Raw genomic sequence first — 23,379 nt, forward strand, 5'->3', positions numbered from 1 at the left:
TCTTTTGGGTCCAGCTCTACAGATATTCCATTACCAGAGTGTGGGAACTGGAAACTTGCTGAAGATGTATGGACACTTGCTGAGGAAGTCTGGAAACTGCTGCTGACCCATTGTCCGTGCCTCAGGCCAGGTGTCTGGGCTGCCTCTAAGGGCAGAACTTGCCTGGACTTGCCCAGTTCTTGGAAACAGAAGTTTAGGCCTGGTCTCCTTAACTGCCCATTTTTGAAGCCTGTCATGGAGTCAGTCTGACCTTCTCATTCTCGTCACTGAGGCAGGCTTGTGCAGTGTGTGAGGATTACCGAGTAAAATGGCAGGTGTCCCCCAGAAGTCCCATGTGGGAAGGGTCCTGCCCCCACCATCAGGTGTGCGTCTCTGAAATGCAGCTGCCGTGTGTGGTTAAGAGTGGACCTCAGTGGACAGCTTTGGATGTCAACCTCCTTGCCTTCCATCTCGTTTGAGCCACTGTCTCTTTGTTGTTTGTCTTTGAATACGCCAGGCTGGCCGGCCCATGAGAATTCCCGTCTCCCATCTCCCCACCTTAGGATTACAGACGTGCTACAGATCCAGTTTTACCGCTAGAATTATCTGAGGATTCTCAATTGACAAAATGTCTCCATCAGATGGCCTGCAAGCAAGCTTGTGGAGACACTTTTCTTAGTGAATGATTGATGTGGCAGGACCCAGCCCACTGGTGTCAGCGTGACCCCTGGGCAGGTGGTCCTGGATGGTGTAAGCAAGTCATGAGGAGGAGTAAGCCAGTAAATGGAGTTCCTCTGTGGCCAGAGGTCCAGGTTTGGCTTGGCTGGGTTCTCTCTGATGAGGTTAAACCATCAGAGGGTCAGTTCCAAGCTCCCTTGGGTTCCTGACAGAATCTAATACCTGGTGCCTGGACACTCGACAGCTTCTGTTCTTACGGGAGACCAGCCTCAGCAACTTGGGATCATCTGCAGATCTTTGATCTATGGGGTTTCCCAGAAGGCCACCTATGTCCTCAAAGTCAGCTGAGGAGAAGAGCTTAGCCAGATGCCATCTGGCATTGATGGACACTCAGTTATGTATACCTGTCACATTGGCTTACCTCTCTTGGCTAGAAGCCCACACTTGATGAATAGAGCATTACAGACTGAGAATGCCCCTGGTGGAGGTTATGGGGCCATCTTATATGTTTGCTACCAGGCCGGGCCTGTAATCCCAGCTACTTAGGAGGTAGAGAGAGGATCAAAAGTTCAAGATTTGGTTGGGCTATCGACTGAGTTCAAAGACAGCCTGGGCAGCTTGGTGAGACTGTGTCTCAAAGAGACCTAGGGCTGTTACTCAATAGTAGAGTGCTTGTCTATCAGGTACAGAGCCCTAGCTTAATTTCCCAAAATCTCTCTCTCTCTCTCTCTCTCTCTCTCTCTCTCTCTCTCTCTCTCTCTCTCTCTTTCTGTGTGTGTGTGTGTGAGAGAGAGAGAGAATCACAGACTCATACACATTCATACACACAGATACACACATTCACACACATCACAGAATCACAGACTCATACACATTCATACACACAGATACACACATTCACACACATCACAGAATCACAGGCTCATACACATCCATACACACAGATACACACATTCACACACACAGAATCACAGGCTCATACACATCCATACACACAGATACACACATTCACACACACACAGAATCACAGACTCATACACATTCATACACACAGATACACACTCACATTCATACACACATCACAGACACACACTTTCCTCTCTCTCTCTCTCTCTCTCTCACACACACACACACACACAGTGTGAACACTGTATTCTGCAGCTCCAGGCTCTGCTTATGGAGTTCATTCTCCCCCACGGGCTTGTCCATCATAAAGTACAGAAATGGGCTTAGTCAACAGCAAGGGACTCAGGGTCTCCTGCAGTTGTTGGTGCTGAAAACCCTTCCTATCTTTAAAAGGCACTGACTTCATCTTGGCTGTTCACACACCAGAACATTCAGTTGCCTGGAAAATCCCTGCCCCTAAAATACCTAGAGACTGAACCTGCTTGGAAAAAGCAAACCAGGTTCTCCACCCAGTGTGAGTGAAGCCACAGTTCCTGGTCTGGCCGGGGATGGAGGGAGCTGGCCAAGGACAGAGGCTCTCTACTTCTCCTCTAGTCTTTGTCCCTCGCTCTCTCCTTTCCCTCCTTGGCCTGCCTGGCTTCACACAGACTCAGCCAGTGTGTCAGAAGGTAATTGACTGACTGCCCAGCTCAGGGCAGGCTCTACTGAGCCCATCGGGACTGGGACAATGAGGGGGCACCTCAGAGGCAGAAGGCTATTTCTAAGACTCATGGGTGATGAGCTGCAATTATCATTTTAATTTCAAGACTGTCACCTTATAGTCAGGGTGCCCCTTCCAAAGAGCACAAAGCCCTCTGCAGCCTTCAAGGGAACTGAGAGGTTCTGTACCACAGCCCAGGAGGTACCGGGGGACATTTATGCCTCTCTGTTCTCTGCTGTCAGACCTCCCGGACCTCTCCTTACTCCCATGAAGTTTTCACTGTCTCCAAGGGCAGGCCTCACCTCCTCCCTGGAACTCCATGAAACTCATCTCTTCTGGGTAGTCAGACAGCAGCAACTGTAAAAACTTAGCAGGGAATTCTCACAGCTCTCTGGGTTTGGAGCTGTGAAAAAGCCTTCACACTCCTTCTGTTACTCCCAGTGGGATGCACCTCATTTCTGGGATGGCGTGGGAGTGTGTGTGTGTATGTGTGCACATGTGCGAGTGCATGTGTGTCTTGAACTCCTGCATCCTAGATGGGATGAGGGTTTTACACACATGCACACACACACACACACACACACACACACACACACACACACACACGCAAGTGCGCACTTCTTTGCACTTGGCTCTTGTGATCTCTTTCCTTAGTTTCTTAAGCACTCCTGAGTAGAGTACTCCCCGGCTGCCTTTTCTTTGCTTAGAGTTAAATGGCTTAATCCATTTAAATCCCTCCTGTTTGTTACACAGCGAATGCTTAATGTGTGTAAGCCTTACCACAGCTCAGAGCTCATCTGGGGTTCATGACCAAAGCAAGATAGTCAGCCTTTGTTGGCTTTCCTCCTCTCCCTCCCTCCCTCGTTCTTCCCTCCCTCCTAACCTCCCTCCTTCCCTCTCTCCCTCTTTTTCTTCATTCTTTCCTTCTTCCCTTTCTCTCTACTTCCCTTCCTTCCTCTCCCTCTTCCTCTTTTCCTTCCACCATAGCACCCCTCTCCCTCCCTCTCTGCTCCCTACCCCACCTCCTGTAGTGCTGGGGGATAGAAGCCTGGACCTCTTTCTACACTGAAGGCTGTTGAGTTCCCCTCCTCCACAGTTAGTTTGTTGTGGTTGACTTTAAAGTTGTGGATGCCCAGAGACAATGCCATTCAATCAAGTCTCTCCTAATAAGTGGGCAGCTGTTGGGGTTTTTAGAGATGCACCCAGTTTATACTAGGCCAGTCTGTAGCCCTGAGTCCCAGCCTGCTGTGGTATGGTGTGTGTGTGTGTGTGTGTGTGTGTGTGTGTATGTGTGTGTGTGTGTGTGTACCCTCTCCAGTTCCCTGAGGATTGTCCTTTCTCCTGGCTCCTCATGGAGGTATTTACCCTCTGGCTTTGACCTGCAGTAGGTTTTTGGGAGCTGAGTCTCCCGTAAGCTGAAGTCTGGTCTAAATGGTCTGAGAGGCTGGTTACTATATAGTGTCAAAAGGCCAACAAGGGGGGGGGGGCTTTCCTTTAGCTACCTATTGAACTTCACCCCCATTATCCAGTCTGGGGCTCCGGTAAGTGAAGCACTGGAAGAATGGGCCTGCCAGGAGCTGAGCAGGATGTCAAAGCTGACCCCGTGACCCCACACTCAGCACAGCTAAGGGTAGCACCTTAGAAGATGATTGAGTGATTGGCAGGTTGGAGATAGGGGTGGAGCCATGGAGTGGGGTGGACTTAGCCATGGCTCCTAGGTGTCTGGGGACAGTGAAAGCAGCCCTCCCTGAGGCCCTCACCACCCCTGAGTGACAAGCAGCCTCCTTCCTTGTGTGTTTCTAGAACTACTTTGAGAGCTACCTGGCAGTTGCCTCCACTGTGCCCTCCCTGCTGTGCCTGGTGGCTAATTTCCTGCTTGTCAACAGGTAGGTCAACTGCCTTCCTCCCCTGACCTTACCCCCCCTCCATCCACCCCACCCCCACCCCGGCCCCTGCCCCAGCCCCCAGTCTACAGCGGGAGTTTTCGGCTTAAATGGTGGTTCTCCAAATTGGAGGCAGGCAGTTCAGCCTTGCCATGCAGTTTACCTTTAGCTATTCACAGTGACACCCAGGTAAGGGCCATCTCCCTTTGAGAGGCCTGTAGGGCCTAGGGCTCTTGGAACCAGGGCATGCTGTGTGGAGCAAGGCCTGAGGAAGCTGTTCTTCTACATGCTCCGGAGCCAGCCACTAGCAGCATCCACTGAACTGTCTGTCCTACCTGCAGGAAGCAGTCACTGCTATAATATGTTGATGATACCAGCTGATGTGTCCCCTGCTTATAGGTAAAGATTGCAAAGGGCTCTGGGTAACACCATGGAGGATGGAAATATTTGAGAGATAAGTAAGTTGGTATGATCTATAAACTCTGCTGACTGTCTCTTCTAGTCCAGTCTTAGTTTGTCTGGATAATATTTCATCTGCATTTTCCGGAAGCTATTTCTTGGCAACAAGCATGGCCTCACTGTGGTCCAAAATCTTAGGTTTGAACTCATAGAAACCTCAGATCCTTGGTGACAAACTTATTCAGCTCAAGTCACTTAGTAGTAACTCCTAGATCTCCTGCTGGAAAACATTCTAAGGTACATCTGGCCTCAGCAAGGGTGCTGGGATTGATTAGTAATGTCTGCTTTGGGCACAGGAGGAAACCGTAGTATGTACCCTGTGTGCTAAGCCTGTGTATAGAGCAGTCTTTCTAAATAGGCATGGTTGTATAGAGGATCTCAAAACATAGTGGCTTACAACAATCACAGTAATTAGTTTCTTTTACTATCTGGGGTTTCAGAGTCAGCCAGGCTCAGCTAGAACAAGCTGATGCTGTCAGACAGCACTGGAGCTGAAGATGCTCAGCCTTTCCCTGTCTGTTCCTCCTCCTTGGCTTGTTCACATGGGGTCAGAGACTGTTCCCGTTGTGACTGAAGAGCAAATGTTCCGTGAGAGCTGGGGACGAGTCACATAGTGTCACTTTTGTCACACTCAACTGATTAAGCTGTCATAAAGCCTGCTCCATTTCAAGGGGACAGGGACCCTGTCTCCACATGGACAGAGTGTCAAAGAACCTGCATCCCTCTAGAACCAAAGTGTAGTCTGAAAGAGAACTCCTGGCTCCTAGGGCTACCTACAGCCATATCCTCCCAGATACCTAGCCTTTAGACATCCACCCTTGGGGGTGCAAGTGATATGGGAAAATTTGGAGGTATCTTTGAGTTCAACAGAGGCTTTCTAAGCTTAGGTGAGCCTAAGTGGGGGTGGGTCACAAAGAGGCTGCAGAAAACTCAAGGGCCACCCTTACAGCCACCCAAGCCAGTGACTTGGGTTCTTGTGTTGCTAATAAGAGAAATCACACAGGCTGTAGAGGATAGAATTTAGGAAGGAGGTGACAGATGAGTAGACAGGAGATTTGGGGAGAGCTCCTATACAGCAGGAGGTGTCTAAGGAAATGGGGTATCCCAGAGCCGCTCTTGTGGGGCCCTGTGAAGGACTTATGGCAGAAGTGTGGACGAGTGTGTAGAGCAGAAGAAATGTCAGTGCAATTGGCTTGTGGATGGCTGTCTTCGGATTCCCCTTCTTTTTGTCAGCCAAACCTTCAAGTGTAGTTTCCAGGCTAAGACTAAGAGATGCACGGAAACAGAACCTCTCCTAGCCTCCAGCAAGGACATTCTCAGAGAGGCTGTTCTGGGGTCCCTGTCCCACCTGACCAGGGTCTATCCCCTGCTCTCGTGGCTAATAGCTGACTCGGGGGTTCCCTCAGCACTACCAGCCACCGAAGACACAATAGAGCTCTATAGAGACAGTGCCCAGGGAGAGGAGAGGAAGGGGTGCTAGAAGGCAAGGTGCAAGAACACCTGAAAGGCAGGCAGGCTCACCTCACCCACCCTCTGCCCTTCCTGGCCTTGTGACCGTCTTCTCTACCTGCTCTGTGGGCACTTGTGCACCTACTGCCCCTTCACTGCGCCACCCCGTATGTGCAGTGACTTAGGGGGTTGGAGTGACAACCTATTTTTCTGGTCACAGATGTTCCATAGTGGAACCACATTCCAGATATTTTCCTTGGTGGCCGTGGAACCAGAAGCTGGCCCAGTTCTGGGGTCATCCTGAGCAGTGAGAAGACCCTCTTGGGACCTTGGAGTATATGACCCCCAGTCACAGTAGTCAGTCAGTGGCCTTGCATAAAGGGAAACAGCCCCATTCACTCAGGTGACCACTGAAGGTCGCTTGGCTGGCCACTGAGGCCTAAGGGCAGGATTTATTTCTAGAGGGAACTCCACAGACTGTCTGCACTTGAAACCTGGGCTATTTGTGGGTGCTTAGTTCCTGATTTTGTAGCCCTCTGGGGCGGGCTTAAGGATGCTAGGCATGAGGAGAGTGGCTAGGAGGGGGCTAGGCAGGGAAGTCAGCTCACAGGTTCCCTACTAGTGTAGGCAATATTTGAGGGTCTTGGGAAAACAGCTCTCCAGCCTAGCTTGTCTGCAGCTTGTCGGCAGCTGCCAAGGACAGTTTAGGCCGAAGCTCTTTTTTATTTAACTTGGTAGATTGAAATGTTTCCTTCCTTCCCTCCCTCCTGGAGCACCTCGGCTTCTCCTACTGGCTCATCCATAATCTCCAAGTGTTTTATTATGTTAAATCTGCAGCTTTATAAATACAGATGAGCCAGATTTACATTCTGGAGTCTTGGGAAGAAATCAGTCCCCTGGGGTCCTGGACTCTCACTGGCTAGGGAGTGAAGTGTGGATGGGTTGTGCCCTCCTCCAGCATCATCAGGGTCATGTGGCCTCTCAGCCTGTCTCATAACCAGAGAACCCAGGCAAGTCAGCATATGCCTAGACCTCCCTAGAAACTCAGGAGCTTCCATCTCCTGGGGAGGGGACAGGATGCCCCCACAGTGTCTTTAAGGTTGGCCCCCAACTTTCTGACATTGAGACTAGCTCCCTTGAGGCTTCGGAGGTCCTAGGGTCTCTGCTGGAAGGTGTGCAGGAGAGAGAACCACTAGAAAGGAGCCCTGGACAGGTGAGGGGCAGCTATAAGCAGTTCAGTGGGTCCCTTTGCTGTTTACTTTTCTTGCCCCCCCAATTAAGAAACCACCAATTCCTGCCAAAGCTCCAGGAACCCCACAGGACCCTTTCAGAGGGAAGTAGGTCAGAGATGGGGTTTATGGGGGTTGGGGGGTGCCACCACACCTCTTCCCTCTGGTCAGTCTCTGGCTCCAGCAGCCTCATCAGGTGCCTCAGGCAGGAAAAGCATTAAAACTTTTTTTGGTATTTGTCCCCATGGTGTCACCAAGCAGATTTTTTCAGCAGAACCTTTCTATCACCTAGGCCTGCCTCTCCATTTTGGAGACAAGGAGGAAAGGTAAATGTTTGAGGTCACACAGCAAAGCCACGACAAAGCCAGGTTTTGTGCTACTTCCTTATCTCGTGGGTGGGTAAGCGGCTCCTTATACCATGAAGATGAGTCTCAGTGGGACAACCTAGTGTGTAGGGTCACCTTGAACCTCAAGCCTACAGAGTACATTGGGGTTCACTTACCATAATAGCATTGTGGGCTTCAGGGTTCCAGCCTCTCCACCTGGCCCTTCCTCCAGCCCTAGCTTGCTTGAAGCAGAATCTAAGGAGGAGTACCCCCAATGTGGGGTCCTAGTAGTTATGGAGGATAGATGTTTCCCCAAAGCAGGTCCCCAAGCAAGGAGAAGTTCAAGAGCATGTAGTAAATTTTGGGTAAAGGTAAACAGCAAAAAAAAAAAAAAAGTCAGGAGAGGAGACCTTGTCATCCAGCCCCACAGAGATCCCCCAGGAATCTGAGGGATCCCACCTCACCCCAGAAAGGGAGCTAGGCTAGGCATCCACTAATCTCACCAGCCCATTGGCTGTAGGCTGCTGTTGGGAAGTCAGTATGAGCCCAACTTAACCCCGGGCCACGATGACCTGAAACCATCTCTGGAGTTTCAGAGCAGAGTTGTTCTCCCCCAGCCTGGGACCCTGATGTCTCTGTTAATGGCCACATTAGTAACAAATGGCCTACAGGAAGTATTATTTGTTCTCTAACGGAGAGTTAAAGTCAGGTTTATCTTGAGGCTTAGCTGGGTCTGGGTATCTCCTTCCCATGGTGCGAGGGCTCCGAGTGTCTTCATGGGGTGGTGCACTCCATATTGTAGCCTTTCCGCAGCTACCCACCAGACACACACACTCACACAGATGCTTCTGCATGGTCCACAGCACCACCTCAGGGAGGACTGACTGGGCTGTGTGGGCCACGTGCAACCCCCTAACATGTGCTGGGTGGTGTAGCCCACCTCCTCCACCATGCTGGAAATGAAGGAACACTTTCTCTCCCCGAAGGTCTGGCTCATAAGGTAGATGAGATGCTCTAATGCACACTGGGGTTTTGCCTGTCTCCTGCTCATCTAGGCAAGACTCAGCCAATTTTGTCTCTTCCAAGGACACAAGTGGCCTTCTATGTGGCCCCTCAGCTGTGTCCCAAGATGTCACCAGCCCTCCTGCCAAAGTCCCAGAACGCCCAGTACTGGGGTGCACTGAGCCCCGCCCCTCAGGCATTCACACCTGCTTGCCATAGGTGCTGCTGTTGTTGTTCAGTGCCTGCACGTAAGACAGGCACTTAGGAGCCTGCACGTAAGACAGGCACTTAGGAGCCTGCACATAAGACAGGCACTTAGGACACAGGGTCACAAGAAGAGCCTGGGCCGGGACTAAGCTCACATAGGCTCTCATCCTAGCCTCCAGGGACTCCCCATGTGTCCTTTCTCCCCTTACACAGGGGAGGCAGTTCCACCTCCCCACCTGAACTCCCTCTCAGGACCCACCCCAAATTTTCCTCCATGCAAATGGATTCACACCTAGCTGTGTACACAGAGCTGTCTTTCTTCTTCTACCTTTCAGGTTTGACCTTGTTGTTTTTAATTCAGAAAACACCTTTGGTTCTAATTTGGCTTTTCTCTCTGCCCCCACTGTCCCTCTAGCTAGCGGGGTGGGGGGACGGAATTGAACATCCAATCAGGCTTAAAGCTTATTCTAATCTGATGGTTCCAACAGCCTTGGGATGATGTTCTCTCTATTAGGGTAGAGTTCCTGTGCCCATCCTTCTCCCTGGTCAGCGTGGGGTGGGGGGGAGGTAGCTGGAGTCCTTGGCTTGGGTGCAGGGTAGAATTTTAATGGAATGCATAGAGTCCTGGTATGAGACTGTCAGGGTGTGGTCTCAGCAGCTGCCATTCCAGCTAAGACCATCTAGGAGAAACATCTGAGAGCTCCTGGCCTCATGGCTGAGCGATCTTAAGCCAGCTTCTTAACCTTTCTGAGCTCAGCTTTCTTACCTATGTTTAGGGGACCAAGAGTGTGCCTATCCCACAGAGCCCAGTGGAAGGTGAACGAGGTAGAGCATAGAGAACAATTGAAAGAAAGCTGGGCACAAACCAAGTTCTGTGACATCAGTGACGGTGACACTCTTCCCTCCCCCACTGCCAAATTCAGTGACGTAGCAGAAGTGGGGTCTTGTCTGGTGTCCCAGCCTTGAGCCTCACAGATTGGTAACAAGCGGCAATGTCTACTGGCCCCGCACTCGGCTCAGATCTTTGTGCTACATAAAGCTCCTTGGAGCCCCTCCTTCCCCCATGTGTAGATGGACACCCCCTCTGCCAAAGTGGAAGCCAGAGCCCCAAGTCTCCTTTCAGATGTCACAGGACACACAGAATTTAAGGTCATACCCCGCAATGAGCTCTGATGTGTTTATAGAAAGATAAAGGCGGGGGTAAGTTCTGTGGAGGTGTGGTGAGGTATGGGGAAGGGGGTTTCTCAGTGGGCTCATGCTGAGGCATCCCTTACCCTGAGAGACCAGCCACACGACAGTATAGTACAGAATAGAGTTTATTCAGAAAATGGGGAGCTGAGTCAAGAGGATATAGAGGCAGAGAAAGGCGGGGGGGGGGGGGGGTCAGTAGAGGCGGACCCCATGTAGAGAGAGAGAGAAGGAGGAGGAAAATGGGAAGACAGAAGGGGGGCGGGCAGGAAGGCAAGAGCAAGAGAAGAACAAGAGACTGTTGCCAGGTAACTGTGGGACAAAGCTCAAACAAAATGCTAAGGACCATCTCCTCTCCTGTGGCTCATCAGCCTCACCCCTGCAGAGGCCTGAGGGGAATCTAACCACCTCCCGCTGCTTCCTGTCCTCTCCCCAGGATCCCGGTTCACGTCCGTGTTCTGACCTCATTGTCCATCTCTCTGGCCATCTTTGTGGTTATGATTGTGCTGGTGAGGGTGGATACTTCCTCCTGGACCCGGGGCTTTTTCAGCATCACCATCGCATGCATGGCCATCGTCAGCAGCTCCTCCACCATCTTCAATAGCAGCGTCTACGGCCTGACAGGCTCGTTCCCCATGAGGAATGCCCAGGCCCTGGTATCAGGTGAGTGCCCACCATGAGAGGAAGCCACAGTGGTCTTTCCAGAAAAAGAAATGTGTCCTGGGTCCACTTTATTTTCCTAGCGTGACCAAGCAAACCATCCCAGACTAGGTAGCTGAGAGACATTCTTTCTGCTCAGTCTTAGATGGCAGATTCGGGGACAGGGGGAAACTGGCTCTCCGCCGCTCCACCCAGTGTTCACAGGGGTGGGGCCTAGGTGGTATTGAGTGTGAACCTCAGTGTGGTTGCACGGACTGTCTTGTGGCACAGGACAAGTCTGTATACAGAGTGAGCATCAGAGAAGACACTGTCAGCCATGAAAGTCATGTGGGGAACAACTCCCAGGGTCCTTAGCTTACCTCTACTCCAGATGGGTCTCCGAGGCTCCATGGAGGGTGTAGACATCTTATCAGCCTGAGAATGGGGTCAGTGGGGGGTGGGGGGTAGGATCATACCCAAGGCGGAAGCACCCTATGCCTTCTAAGCATCTCTCTGAAACCATTCTGCCTTCCTTTCCTTCCTTCCCACTTGGTCTATTTCCTCTGTTTTTCCTTCCCCCTCTTTCCTTCCTCCCTCTTGTCTGTCTTTCTTTCCAGTTCTATAGAGGCTCTACCCTGTGCCAGGGTTATCCTATCCGAGCTAATAGTCCAGTGGCTAAGCTGCTGGTTCCCCCAGACCGTGCCATGCCGTGGCTTGCTCGGCCCCAGACTTGGGGCATCTCTCTGTCTGGAAGTCTGCAAGTGGATGATGCTAAACCAGTTACCGGGGACCTTGGCTGTTTTTCCCTCTCGCTCAGAAGGCCCCACAAGGTAAACAGAGCTGGGTCAGCTAGCATCTGTTTTATGTGAAGACCACTGTCCCCTAAAGCAAGCCTGGAGGCTGCTCTTCTCTGTGTCCCTATGTGTCCCTGGTGCTTTTTAAACACTTGCCTACCTGAGAAGAATCACACAATGCACAGGTCTGTGCCTGTTAGTTAATATGCCAGACAGGATGTGGCAGGGATGACAAGTACCTTGACAAACGCATGTCCACCCCTCCCCGCTCTGTACCAGTGCCAGACATCACTAATAGATCCCTATCTTTTCTTCTGAGTCTCTAATTCCCTCTCAAGCCAGCACTTGAGGCAATTACTCTCTGTGGATCAGAGGCTAGATATGAGCTTCGTCTGTTTGCCATTTTTGATATAGGATTAGGCTTCTCCTCTATCCCAGGAAACCCTTGGGCCTAAATAAAAATAGAAATGAACTTGTCATTGGGTTTTCTGAAAACAGTCAACATGCTCTTGGCATGGCTTCTAGAAAAGCTGGGCTGGGCCCAGAGGAATGGCCATCAAACGCTAATCCCTCTGTCAGGGCTTGCTCAGAAAGAGGCCCTTATCCCCTCCTCCTCCTACCCCTACTCAGCTCTTCAGTACCGACCCAGCCCTGCAGAACGCACGTGGCCCCACTAGTCCACCTGAAGATCTCTGGAGAAGTGTGTCTCCTGGGAATTTTTTTTTTTTTTTGAAGGTCTACTTTTTAAAAAGTGTGGGGTGTGTGGCACACCCCTATCACCCAGTTCTGCACAGACCGAGACAGGAGGAATGTGGGTATCAGAGCCACTTAGTGAGACTCTGCCTCAAAGCAAAAAAAAAAAAGAATAGGTGAAATTAAGACTGTGTGAGCCCCGGAGTGCCAAGTGTGTGGTCCTGCCCTGCCCCAGGCAAGCACCCTGGGGAACTGAGCTGCCTTGGTTTTCCAGCGGCCCCCAGCCCCCTTTGCTTTCAGTCCAGAGGAGCCCATCTGTGAATCCCTGGCATGTTGGCATCTAAGGAACAATTCATTTGTTCTGTGCGGGTGTTTTTTTTTTTTTTTCTTTCCAAAGCCCTCATTTGCATATATTTCCATAAGTGATGAGATAGACAGACTCGTGAAGGATGAGCTCCCGGAGGCCCGCTTTGTGGCTGCCGATAATGTTGTAGATTCAAGTTGGAAGGGAGAGGGGATCAGTCGGCAGGGCGGCAGGGCTGTTAAGATCTCTTCCTCCTGGCGGCCACCGAGCAGCTTTCTGAGCAAACCCCCCCTTCTTCCAGAGCGCCCAGGTGGGGATTAAGGCTTCTCAGAAATGGGCACCCACTTTCCCCCAGCAAAGGGTTTACCCCATTGCTTCCGCTTTGATGTGGGAAAGATGGGAATAGCCAAATAGCTAATTGAGAGCCTGAAGATTTACTTGGCGTTAGTCTCCTGTCTGCGTCTGACTCTGTTTAACAAGCAATAATCCCTTTAATCCATTTGGCAGACCTAAGGGTGGGCACCCCCATTTACACAGGGGCGAGCCTAGGCCCAGAGAGGTCAAGAGGCTTGTCAGGGATCACACAGCATGAGTCCCCAGGATCACCGTGTTAGTTTGTGTTTTGCCTGCCCTCAAATCCTGGCTTCCGGCCCCATCCGGGAACGTATCTGGGGGAAGTTGGAAGAATTTGTCTACTCGCACCAAGGCAGCTCCCTCGGTATGGGAGAGACAGTAAGGTGGACAGAAACACTTACCCACTGTCCAAAGCTCTGGACCTCAGGCTGCAGGGACTCCCCTCCCTTCATCCCCAACCTCCTGTCCAGCTTCATATGTTGTGAGCACCAAGGTGTTTTCAGTGTTGGGGTGGGGTGGTGGTGGTAGTGAGGGGGGTTGGATTCTGAGGCCACGTGCCCTCCCTGAGCCTGCTGTGATGTCCTCATGGTGTCCTCTTGCTTTGTATAGGAGGAGCCATGGGAGGGACAGTCAGCGCCGTGGCCTCGCTGGTGGACCTGGCAGCTTCCAGTGACGTGCGGGACAGTGCGCTAGCCTACTTCCTCACAGCAGCCGTCTTCCTTGGGCTCTGTGTGGGGCTCTACCTACTGCTGCCCCAACTGGAGTATGCCAGGTGAGGTCCCCCTGCCCTGCCTGCACATCTGCTCATCTGATTGGATCATATAGGTCCCTGTCCCTATCGGTTGACCATTCCCTAGAACTGAGTCTTCAGAGGGCTGAAACCGTGAAGGAGTTTTGTTCTGGGGGGGAGGAGCTGGCTCCGACCACACCCCTAAACCAGTATTGCCCAAAAGCTTGTGGTCAGGAAAGACCTAGCACTGGAAGTGGGACTGGGTTAGGAAATGGTTCCTAACACTGAACGCACCACTCCCCCCCCCCCGCCCCTGTTTCCCCCCCAACCCCGTCCCCACCTCCGCCCCTGCACACGCCCCCTTGTCCCCGCCTCCGCTCTTGTCCCCGCCCCTCCCCTGCTCCCTGCTCTGGCAGGAAGTGCATCCTAGCTGAGTTTGTCTATCTCTTTTATACCTCACTCTCCTGTTTCTCTTAAGCTCATAGTAACCAGCTACTTTTTCTACGTGCAAGGTAGGAAACCAGGGGTCAGAGCAGTCAGGAAAGCCAGGAGGTAGCAGGGCCAGGGTGGACAGGACTCCAAAACCTCACGGCCTGTGGGACCCCTAGTCTCTCTCAAGCTCCACCCAGATCTCTTGTGCCTTCTGTTGATCTTTTGAAGCTGAGGCCAAGGATGTAACTAACGTTAGTTGGTAGAGTGCTGGCCTTGGATGTATGAAGCCCTGGGTTCCATCCCCAATGCGTAACACAGCAGGCACAGGGGCAGAGACTTGTAATCCAACACTCGGAGGAGGATGGAGAATCAGGCCTCCTTGTGAGACTTAACCTTTGGGCTCTTCCCAGAGTGGCCCCAAGGTCTTCTCTTGTTTTGTTTCTTTGTCCCAGAGTGAAATGAAACCTGGAGAGTCCCCACAGCTCTTGTTTCATCACACCCCAGCTTTGCCTCCCCAAGGTGGTACTGGGGTATTTATTTCTCAGTTCACCTGGGCAGGCCAAAGGCTGTCCAATTAGGGACCCTGTAGCCCATGAAGCAACTATATCTTTGCTGATTAAACCTGAGGAATCTCGTTTGCAGAAACTCATGCCTGGCTGGGGCTTGTCTCAGGTGTTTGTACTGGCTATATCTCACTACGAGGGGGGCCCCAGTGCATCCCCAGGAGCTGCTGCTGAGCCCAGTCACACAGATAACTCCCACCATGGTTCATCCGAGCTATGAGCTGGGGGCCTCTGGCCTGGGCTTCTGGACCTTCTGTAATGGCTAGTTTTATGTCAGCTGGACATGAGCTAGAGTTATCTGAAAGAAAAAATCCTCAGTTAAGGAAATGCCTCCATTAGATCCAGTGGTAAGGCATTTCTTAATTAGTGATTGATGGGGAAGGGCCCAGCCCATTGTAGGTGGGGCCATCTCTTGCTGGTCGTCCTGGGTTCTATAAGAAAGCAGTTTGAGCAAGCTATGGGGGAGCAAGCCAGTAAGCAGCACCCCTCCATGGCCTCTGCATCAGCTCCTGCCTCCAGGTTCCTTCCCTGCTTGAGTTCCTGTCCTGACTTCCTTTGGTGATGAACAGCAATGTAGAAGTGTAAGCTGAATAAACCCTTTCCTCCCTAAGTTTCTTACTGGTCACGGTGTTGTGGAAACCCTGACTAAGACACTTCCTGTCTCTATAAAACTGCTATCTTACACAGAAGAAACTGAGGCCCAGAGAGGGGCAAATCTAACTTGGGGCCTACAAAAAGGCAGGCCAACTAGCTGCCCCCATGCATTACAGCCCTTTTGTTTAACATATGTTAGGACGGTCTGCCCAAGCCTTCTGCCTTTCAGACAGCTAAGGCCCAGAGAACTTGAGAGGATCAGGCAAGGTTACCCAGCAAGGCGAAGTACCCCACGCAGAAGGTATGAAAAGAAGGATGCTATTGGAGGTTGAGAGTGTGCCGGGCAGGGATTCCTGCAGAGGCAACTAACCGTCCTTGTCTGAGGGCCTTGCCTCCTAGGAACTTCCCTAGATACAAGCAAGCATGGCAAACATGCTCAGCGCTTCAGGAAGCTATTGCCAATGGAAGGAGTTGCAGAGTAAGCCAGTGTGTGATGGCCATTTTGGTTTTTTTTTTTTTTTTTTTTTTTTTTTGGTTGTCAACTTGACTGTTGTACTTAGTGGTCTGGAGGGGGCCACTCTGCTCCTCTGGGGAAAGGTAGCTCCTCACACTGCAGGTCCCAGGGAAGGCTGCTTCTGGTGCGCTCTGCCTGGCCCAGAGGAGTTCAGGCTGGGAGGCGTGGGAACGAATCCCAGCAGGGTGCAGCCAGGCGTGTGAACTCTGGAGGGCCAAGACTCAGCCCTGCTGGCCAGGGCCATAAACCCCTGCCTGCCTGTTAGAAAAGTGCAGGTAAGGCTTTGGGATAAAGTGTTCACGGAGGACAAAGGAGTCAGGACCACAAAGGAGCCAGGACCGAGGAGAAGGTTTCAATGTGTGTCTTTATTTTCGCGTGTCTCTCTTTTTTGTTCTGTTCTTTTTTAAACAGCCCGGGATCCAACCACCAGATTCCCAAATGTTTGCCTCTAATTGGCTATTGTTGTTTATCTAATGCTGTGTGTGTGTGTGTGTGTGTGTGTGTGCATGCACACACACACGTGCAGGTGAGGGACTTAGGGTGTGGCTGATTTGGCTAGAGTCTACGTCACTCTCCTGTGGAGGTGGGGTTTGGGGCTTGCCTAGAGCCTTGTACATCTGCCCCATTGTGGTGCATCCAGGCAAAATGGATTTGCAATCTGGAGTTCAGGAAGCACCTGCCGGTTGACAGTCACCTGTCTTCGGGGCTTCAACCAAACCCCTCACATTTCCAACTTCGGCCCTTTAAACAAACCCACACTTGACTGCATCTGGAACCCACTGGAACCCAAGCAGCTGGGTACACCTGTGAGGAGGTCTTCTTGTTGAAATCATTTCAGGTAGGAAGACCCACTTTTAGTCCAGATCTTTTGAGGTGAGAAGAGGCACCTTTAATCTGGGCCACACTTTCTGGTGGCAGCCTATGTAAGGGACTTGGAAGAAGGAAGCTTCTGCTCTTTGCCTGCTGGCTCTCAGTCTGCCTGGGAAATCTATTCCTTCTCTGACAGGATTCTGGAATATACTGAAGACTAGCTGAGACATCCAGTCTCTTGAACAACTGCTGAATCTTTGGACTTTCTGGTGGTAGACAGCCATTGTTGGACTAATGGACACAAAACCACAGCCTGCAAGCCACTGTGGTGGTTTGAATAAGAACGGCCCCCATAGCTCATAGATTTGAATGCTTAGTCAACAGGGAGTGACACTGTTTGAGAAGGATTGGGGATGTGGCCTTAATTGAGTAGGTGTGACTTTGTTGGAGGAAATGTGTCACTGGGCAGGGGGTGGGGTGGGGTGTGTGGTGGGCTTTGAGGTTTCAAAAGCTTAAGCCAGGCCCAGTGGCTTTCTCTTCCTGCTGCCTGTGGATTGGGATGTAGAACTCTCAGCTTCTTTCTTCAGCACTGTGTCTGCCTGCATGCTGCCATGCTTCCCACCATGACGAAAATGAACTGAACCTCTGAGACTGTAAGCCAGCCCCAATTAAACATGTTCTTTTCTAAGAGTTGCTGTGGCCATGGTTTCTCTTCATAGCAATAGAATAGCCAAGGCAGCCCTTGTAATAAAACCCCTCTCTTTTCAAATCTCTGGGAATTGAACTCAGGACCTCTGGAAGAACAGTCAGTGCCCTTAACTGTTGAGCCACCTCTCCAGCTCCTTAGCATTTTTATGTGCATTGATGTTTTGCCTGTATGTGTGTCTATGTGAGGCTGTCATATCCCCCAGAACTGACATCTGTGAGGCACTAGGTAGATGCCAGGACTTGAACTCTGGTCCTCTGGAAGGGCAGCAGGGTTCTTAGCTGCTGAGCCATCTCTCCAGCCTTCCCTTTCTTTTCTGTTTCTCTTTATCTCTCCCCCTTTCCTCCTCCCCCTCTCCCTCTTCTTCCCTCTCTCCTCTCTCCCTCTTTTATCTTTCTCCCTCTCTTTCTCCCTCTCCTCTCTCTCCCTCTCTCCTCTCTTTCTTCTCTCCTCTATCTGTGTGTACACTACTGTGTACATATGGAAGTCAGAAGATAACCTAAAAAAGGTGTTTTTCTCCGTTCACAGTCTATCCGGGTATCCAACTCACGTTATCAGATATGGCATCAAGCACCTTTACCTGCTGAGACATCTCAAAAATTTAAAAAGTGCAAGTGTTTGAGTTCACTGATCTTTTCTTGTGTGCCTGGGCAGACATGTAGATGACACACTGTCCTAGGACAGGCAGTATGGAAGGGCCTGGCAACCTGCATGTCCCCTGCAGGGGGGCAGTTAAAGTGCATGCCCACTGTGACGCAAGGACAGAATGGAGAACCATAGAGCCATGTGGGTGACAGGGTGGTCACAAGTCAGTTTGTCCAGATGTGATAGGTATGTGTTTATGAATACTGGGATGCATGACCTAGGCTGTTGTGTGTATCGTTTATAAAATGTATCTAGGCATTAAGGCTGAGGGCTTAAGGTCTATATAGCTGGATTCTATGTTTGTTTCAGAATTTCTCCCTCTCTCTCCCCCCTCTCTCTCCTTCCCTCCCTCTCTCTTCCCTCTACCCCCCCACCGTGTATGTGTGTGTGTGTGTGTGTGTGTGTGTGTGTGTGTGTGTGATTTCATACGGTTTTGTGGGGGGTAGCATTAACTATTTGTTGAGACTACTCTGTAGCCCAGGCTATCCTGGGATACACAATGTAGCTCAGGCTGGCTTTAACTCACTGTGACGCTCAGGATGACTTTGAACTTCTGACTCTTGCCTAAGTGCCAGGATTACAGATGACCTTCCAGGTGGCGCTGGGGATCAAACCCAGAGCCTCATGCATGCTAAGCCAGCTCCCTTCTAACTGAGCCACATCTGCACATCCCTGTTACCCACCCCCCTCACGTCATCTTAATTGGTTTTGAGACAGGGTCTCGATATGAAGCTCAAGATGCTCCCAAACTTACCACAATCCTCCTGCCTCAGCCTCCCAGGTGCCAGGACTGCTGACCTGAGCCATCACACTCTGCTTACATTTTACATTCCAGAATGTTTTTAACCTAAACCTTCCCTTTCCAACACCAAAAACATGCTGGGGCCTCCACTTACCATTCAGTGATCAGGGCTTCCCGCCTCTGCTCATGGAAGGGCCACCACCTTTGATCCAGGCACTAGAGTCCAGCCTGGCAGACCAGACAGGGATAAACACAGGCCATCTCTAACAAACTCTCCTACATCATACGACGGAATCCCGAGCTAAGAGGTTCCCAGGGCTTGGGCTTTGCCTGTTGAGTCTTTGAGGGCTGCCCTGACTACCCACAGTGGTTATATAGACTGCCATCTCCCTTCTGTGTCCCCAAAGTTCAGGTCCACAGGGACCCACTGACCATGTCACTGTCCCTCTGCAGGTACTACATGAGGCCAGTTGCCCCAATCCACGCGTTTTCTGGTGAAGACAGCCCATCTCAGGATGCTCCCAGCACCTCCTCCGTGGCCCCTGCATCCAGAGTAGTACACACGCCACCCCTTGGGCCCATCCTGAAAAAGACGGCTGGCCTCGGGTTCTGCACTGTTCTCCTCTACTTTGTCACTGCCCTCATCTTCCCCGCCATCTCCACAAACATCCAGTCCATGCATAAGGGTAACGGCTCGCCGTGGACCTCCAAGTTCTTCGTGCCCCTCACTGTCTTCCTCCTTTTCAACGTCGCTGATCTCTGCGGCCGACAGGTCACAGCCTGGGTCCAGGCACCAGGTCCAAGGAGCAAGCTGCTCCCCGGACTGGCCCTCTGTCGTGTCTGCCTCATACCCCTCTTCTTGCTCTGTAACTACCAGCCGCGCTCACACCTGTCTGTGGTGCTTTTCCAGTCTGACATCTACCCCGTTCTCTTCACCTGCCTCTTGGGGCTCAGTAACGGCTACCTCAGCACTCTGGTGCTCATCTACGGGCCCAAGATTGTGCCCCGGGAGCTGGCTGAGGCCACCAGTGTGGTGATGTTATTCTATGTGTCTGTGGGCTTGATGCTGGGTTCAGCCTGTGCAGCCCTGATTGAACACTTCATCTAGGAGGAGCAGCAAGGATGTGGGTGCTGTGTGAGCGTGGCTTGGGCCCCCGGGAGATGTGTGAGGCTTGGGTTCTTGGGAGATGAACAGGGTGAGCCAAGGTCTCATGGTGTTAAGCAAAGGGTTGGTGTTTGGTTTGATGCCAAGCATAGCCCACTCCGACCACCTTTCTCTCAGACTGCTTGTGAGCCACATCCTTGCACCTCTGTGCAAGGAGACATGCCAGACACAGCCCAGCATGGTGGCTCACATGTGTAATCCCAGCATTCAGGAGACTGGAGCTGAAGAGCTGATGTGAGTTCAAGGCCAGCCTGGCTACATAGTGAATCCCTTTTTCAAAAAAAAAAAAAAAAAAAAAAAGCTAAAAACAACAACACAACCCCGAGATATTCCAAACACTTGGAGCGAACACTCCAGAGCTGATTGCAGGATGAGGTCGTAGCCAGCATCCAGCTCAGTTGGTAGGATGCTTGTTCAGGATCCATAAAGTCCCAGCTCCCATCCCCCCCAGCCCCCCAGCACAGCATAAACTGGACAAGTGAGTGAAAGCCTGTAATCCTAGCTCTTGAAAGATGGAAGCAGGGGGATCAGAAGTTCAGGGTCATCCTCAGCTACACAGGGAGTTTGAGGCCAACCTGGGCTACATGAGACACCATCTCAAAAAAGGGGTGGGGCGGGGCACAGTTGTAAAGAGTGGGGCGTGTTACCTTCATAGCTCATACGCGCTCCTGCGGCTAACTTGTGTTGTCACAAGGCCAGAACCCAGCCTCACTCTTTCCAACTGACAGCAAGACGGGGCAGAATCTTCGGGGCCCCTGTTCTGAAAGAGGCTCCTGGATTTGAGGTCTCCTCTACACTGGCCGGTACTCAAGGCCCAGGGCCCAAGCACATGCTGATTCCTGGATTCTGTGCACAGGAGTAGGCTAACCAATAGGAAAGCCCCACAAGGCGGGCTTCCTAAGCCTTCCTCCCTGAGCGAGGCCTGGGCTCCCAAAGGCTCCCTTTGTCAAGGACTAGACCTGGTAGGCTTGGTCTCCAGATGAGGACTGTATGGCCCAGTGACCTACCTACAGCCTATTTAGGGCAGGGGAAAGCCTTTTTAACAGTCATGTTTACAGGTTGTCGAGGCCCTTGATTCAAGGGCATAATAAATACTGGGATTCTCAGTGTGAGCTTTGTTGGCGTCTCCATCCATTGAGGTCTCGGCAGGAAGTAGCAAGCCAAGATTGGATGATTTGGAGGGGTGTAGGGACGGCTTCGGGACATGCTACCTTTTCTCATTGCTGTAACAAAATGCCCAGCTAAAGCAGCTTAAGGAAGGAAAGGCTTCTTCTGGTTCACAGTTTAAGAGGAGACACAGTCTCCTCCCGTCCAGGTGAAAAGGCACAGCAGTGGAAGTGACTGATGATGTGGTGCGCACGTCTAGGACCTCAGTCCATGGGATGACGCCGCATTGCCTACATTAGGGACGGGTCTCAGTTACACTTCTCTGGGAACGTCCCAGCAGACAAGTGTGTTCCCTGGGTGATTCTCAAGCCAATCGAGACAATGGAGATTCACCGCCCTACCGTTCAAGAACCCGCAAAAGCGAACCCCTTCCAGGCTTAGCCCGAAGAGAGACAGCAGCAAGCTCTTCTACACTGCACACATGTAACCTTGCTTCGGACAAACAGGGGCAGGTCCAGACAGCTGTGACCTCCGGAGAGGGGCAGAGGCTTCTTCCTCCACACTCCTGTCCAACATACGCTACTAAGGACGATCAGCTCCCAGGGAGGGAGGAGAGGCAGTTGAGCTGAGGATGGGCAGGAAGGTGGCCTGCCCAAGGTGTTGCCCAGTGGGCCTAGCTGTCATCTCTGTGAGAAGTTTCCAGATGTCAGTGTAATGCTGACACACCTGCTCAGCAGAAACTGGGGCTGCTGTTCTGGTTCATTTCCCGACAGTTGTAGCTCTGGTAGTTTCAGAAGAGGACCTCCAGACTCTGTGCCCCCCCACCCAGGACATCATGTCCCCTCACATCGACATGCGTGACACGGATACCAAGTTCCGGTTTCATAGGTGACAAGGGCTCCTGAGAGCCTGTTCTGGGAGGAGGGCTGGCTAGGGGAATCCGAGAACTTTACCAGACACGAGTGTCCTTTCTCATGACTCCTGTAGACAGAGGAGAGCTCATCCCCAAGACATGACTACCCTCTGAGCCAAAAGCTGCTGGTGGAGGAGCATGTGCTGGGGGGGTCCTGCAGATGCTGATTAAGTGGGAGGCAGTGTAATCCCCCCAGTAGGATCAGCTTATGCTCCCCACCGTGGCCTGATTCACACTCCCACTCAGCTGAAGGATGGGAGAACATGCCCTTGAGAGGTTTTCTAAACCTGAACCTAGTTAAAAAAGAAAAAAACAAAAACAAAAAAACCTTACCTTCCGCCCTCAGTGTGACACTGTGGGTGGTCTCTGGTGGGAGTTCAGGGGGTTGACCCATCCCAGCCTTGGGTAGGCTAGAGGTGGGCCTTGTGTCTGGTTAAATAGAAGCAGCTGTGGGGTGTGTGTGTGTGATTGTGTGCGCACGCTCGAGCTTACACAAGTGCACAGGGTGGGGAAAATGGACGGCTCTCACGTGCTCTGGTGGAGGGGTTGGCTCTCAGGGACCAGAGTTGCATAAGAATGGACTGGAAGAAGGTAGGAGCTTTAGTTTGGTAGCATCCAGACCGTGGGATGAGTCTGTGCCTGCCCTGGGTATAGAGAAGGGGCGGCTCGGCTGACAAGGTTATCTCCTTTTGACTCACCTGAGTGGACATATTACCAAAGAGCCATCTCTCTGGGAGTTGGGGGGAGGGCAGCAGGGAAGAAAAGTGCAGTTCCTGGCAGGGGCAGGACACAGGTCAAGTTGTGAGCAGCCCATGGGTTTGGCTGCCCTGTTCCCGGTCTTGAGTCTTCTGACAACAGTGTCTTGGGGCGTGTTAGCATCTTGCGGTAGACGGAAGGATTCTTCTATGCGGATTCCCTGCCTTGAGCCACAGATGAGCTCAGTACGGCTCAATGAGCTTTACTGACTTTCCCAGAGCCACTAAGCTACTAAATAGCACAGATGGAAATGAAGCCCAGTCCTCCCAAGACTCACAGGGCCTCACACAGCCTCCTTTCCTGCTCCCTGCAAAGTCTGAGGTTTCTCAGTGGCTCTGGTTTTGTGTTGTTGAGAGAGGCTCTACTGTGGAGCTCAGATTGGCTTCTGGCTCAAGATTCTTCTGCCTCAGTCTCCCAAGCACCAGGCTTAACTGCCTCTTCCTCCATTCCTGGTTTCTCCTCCTTGGTTCTTGATATACGTTGCCTGTTTCCATTTCCTGCCATCTGGATGTATATTGCACAGAACCCTGGCCTGGTGCTGGTTCCACTGAACCGAGAGGTAAACTGGGTTAGACCCTTGTTAACCAGGGCCCACTTCAATCCTGCGCCCAGCCCAGAGCACATACCTCCTCTTCTCACTGGGCAAGGGATCTGGGATTGCTAAGGCCCTGGTCCCCGTGCTCCCATGTGCCCTTCCTCCCCTATAGCATGGACTGCTGTGACTGTCACTCGAGTATGGGTAGAGGGAAATGGGACACTGTGGGTGTCAGGAAGTCTCATTCCCACTGGAGTGCAAGCCAGCCTTCCTGTATCTTGATTCAAAGACAAGGACAACAGTCAGTCTCATGACTGTGACAGTGTGCTATCCCTACTTCCCACCCACACAAAGTGGACATCACAGCACACACTGTA

The 23,379-nt window shown here is 51.7% G+C and overlaps 1 protein-coding gene across 1 annotated transcript in view; it reads left to right on the plus strand.

The window, feature by feature from the left end:
• SLC29A3 (solute carrier family 29 member 3) overlaps window positions 1–20,677 on the plus strand; it is a 35,601-nt gene extending 14,924 nt beyond the window's left edge. Inside the window, exons 3-6 of the mRNA XM_080937631.1 lie at window positions 4,067–4,149; window positions 10,443–10,669; window positions 13,400–13,562; window positions 18,980–20,677. Coding sequence (XP_080793757.1) covers window positions 4,067–4,149; window positions 10,443–10,669; window positions 13,400–13,562; window positions 18,980–19,634 — 1,128 coding nt within the window. The 3' untranslated portion in view covers window positions 19,635–20,677. The remainder of the gene's footprint in view (window positions 1–4,066; window positions 4,150–10,442; window positions 10,670–13,399; window positions 13,563–18,979) is intronic.
• Window positions 20,678–23,379: the final 2,702 nt, after the last annotated feature.

Source organism: Micromys minutus, assembly GCF_963924665.1.
Source record: "Micromys minutus genome assembly, chromosome: 25".
Taxonomy (NCBI): Eukaryota; Metazoa; Chordata; class Mammalia; order Rodentia; family Muridae; genus Micromys; species Micromys minutus.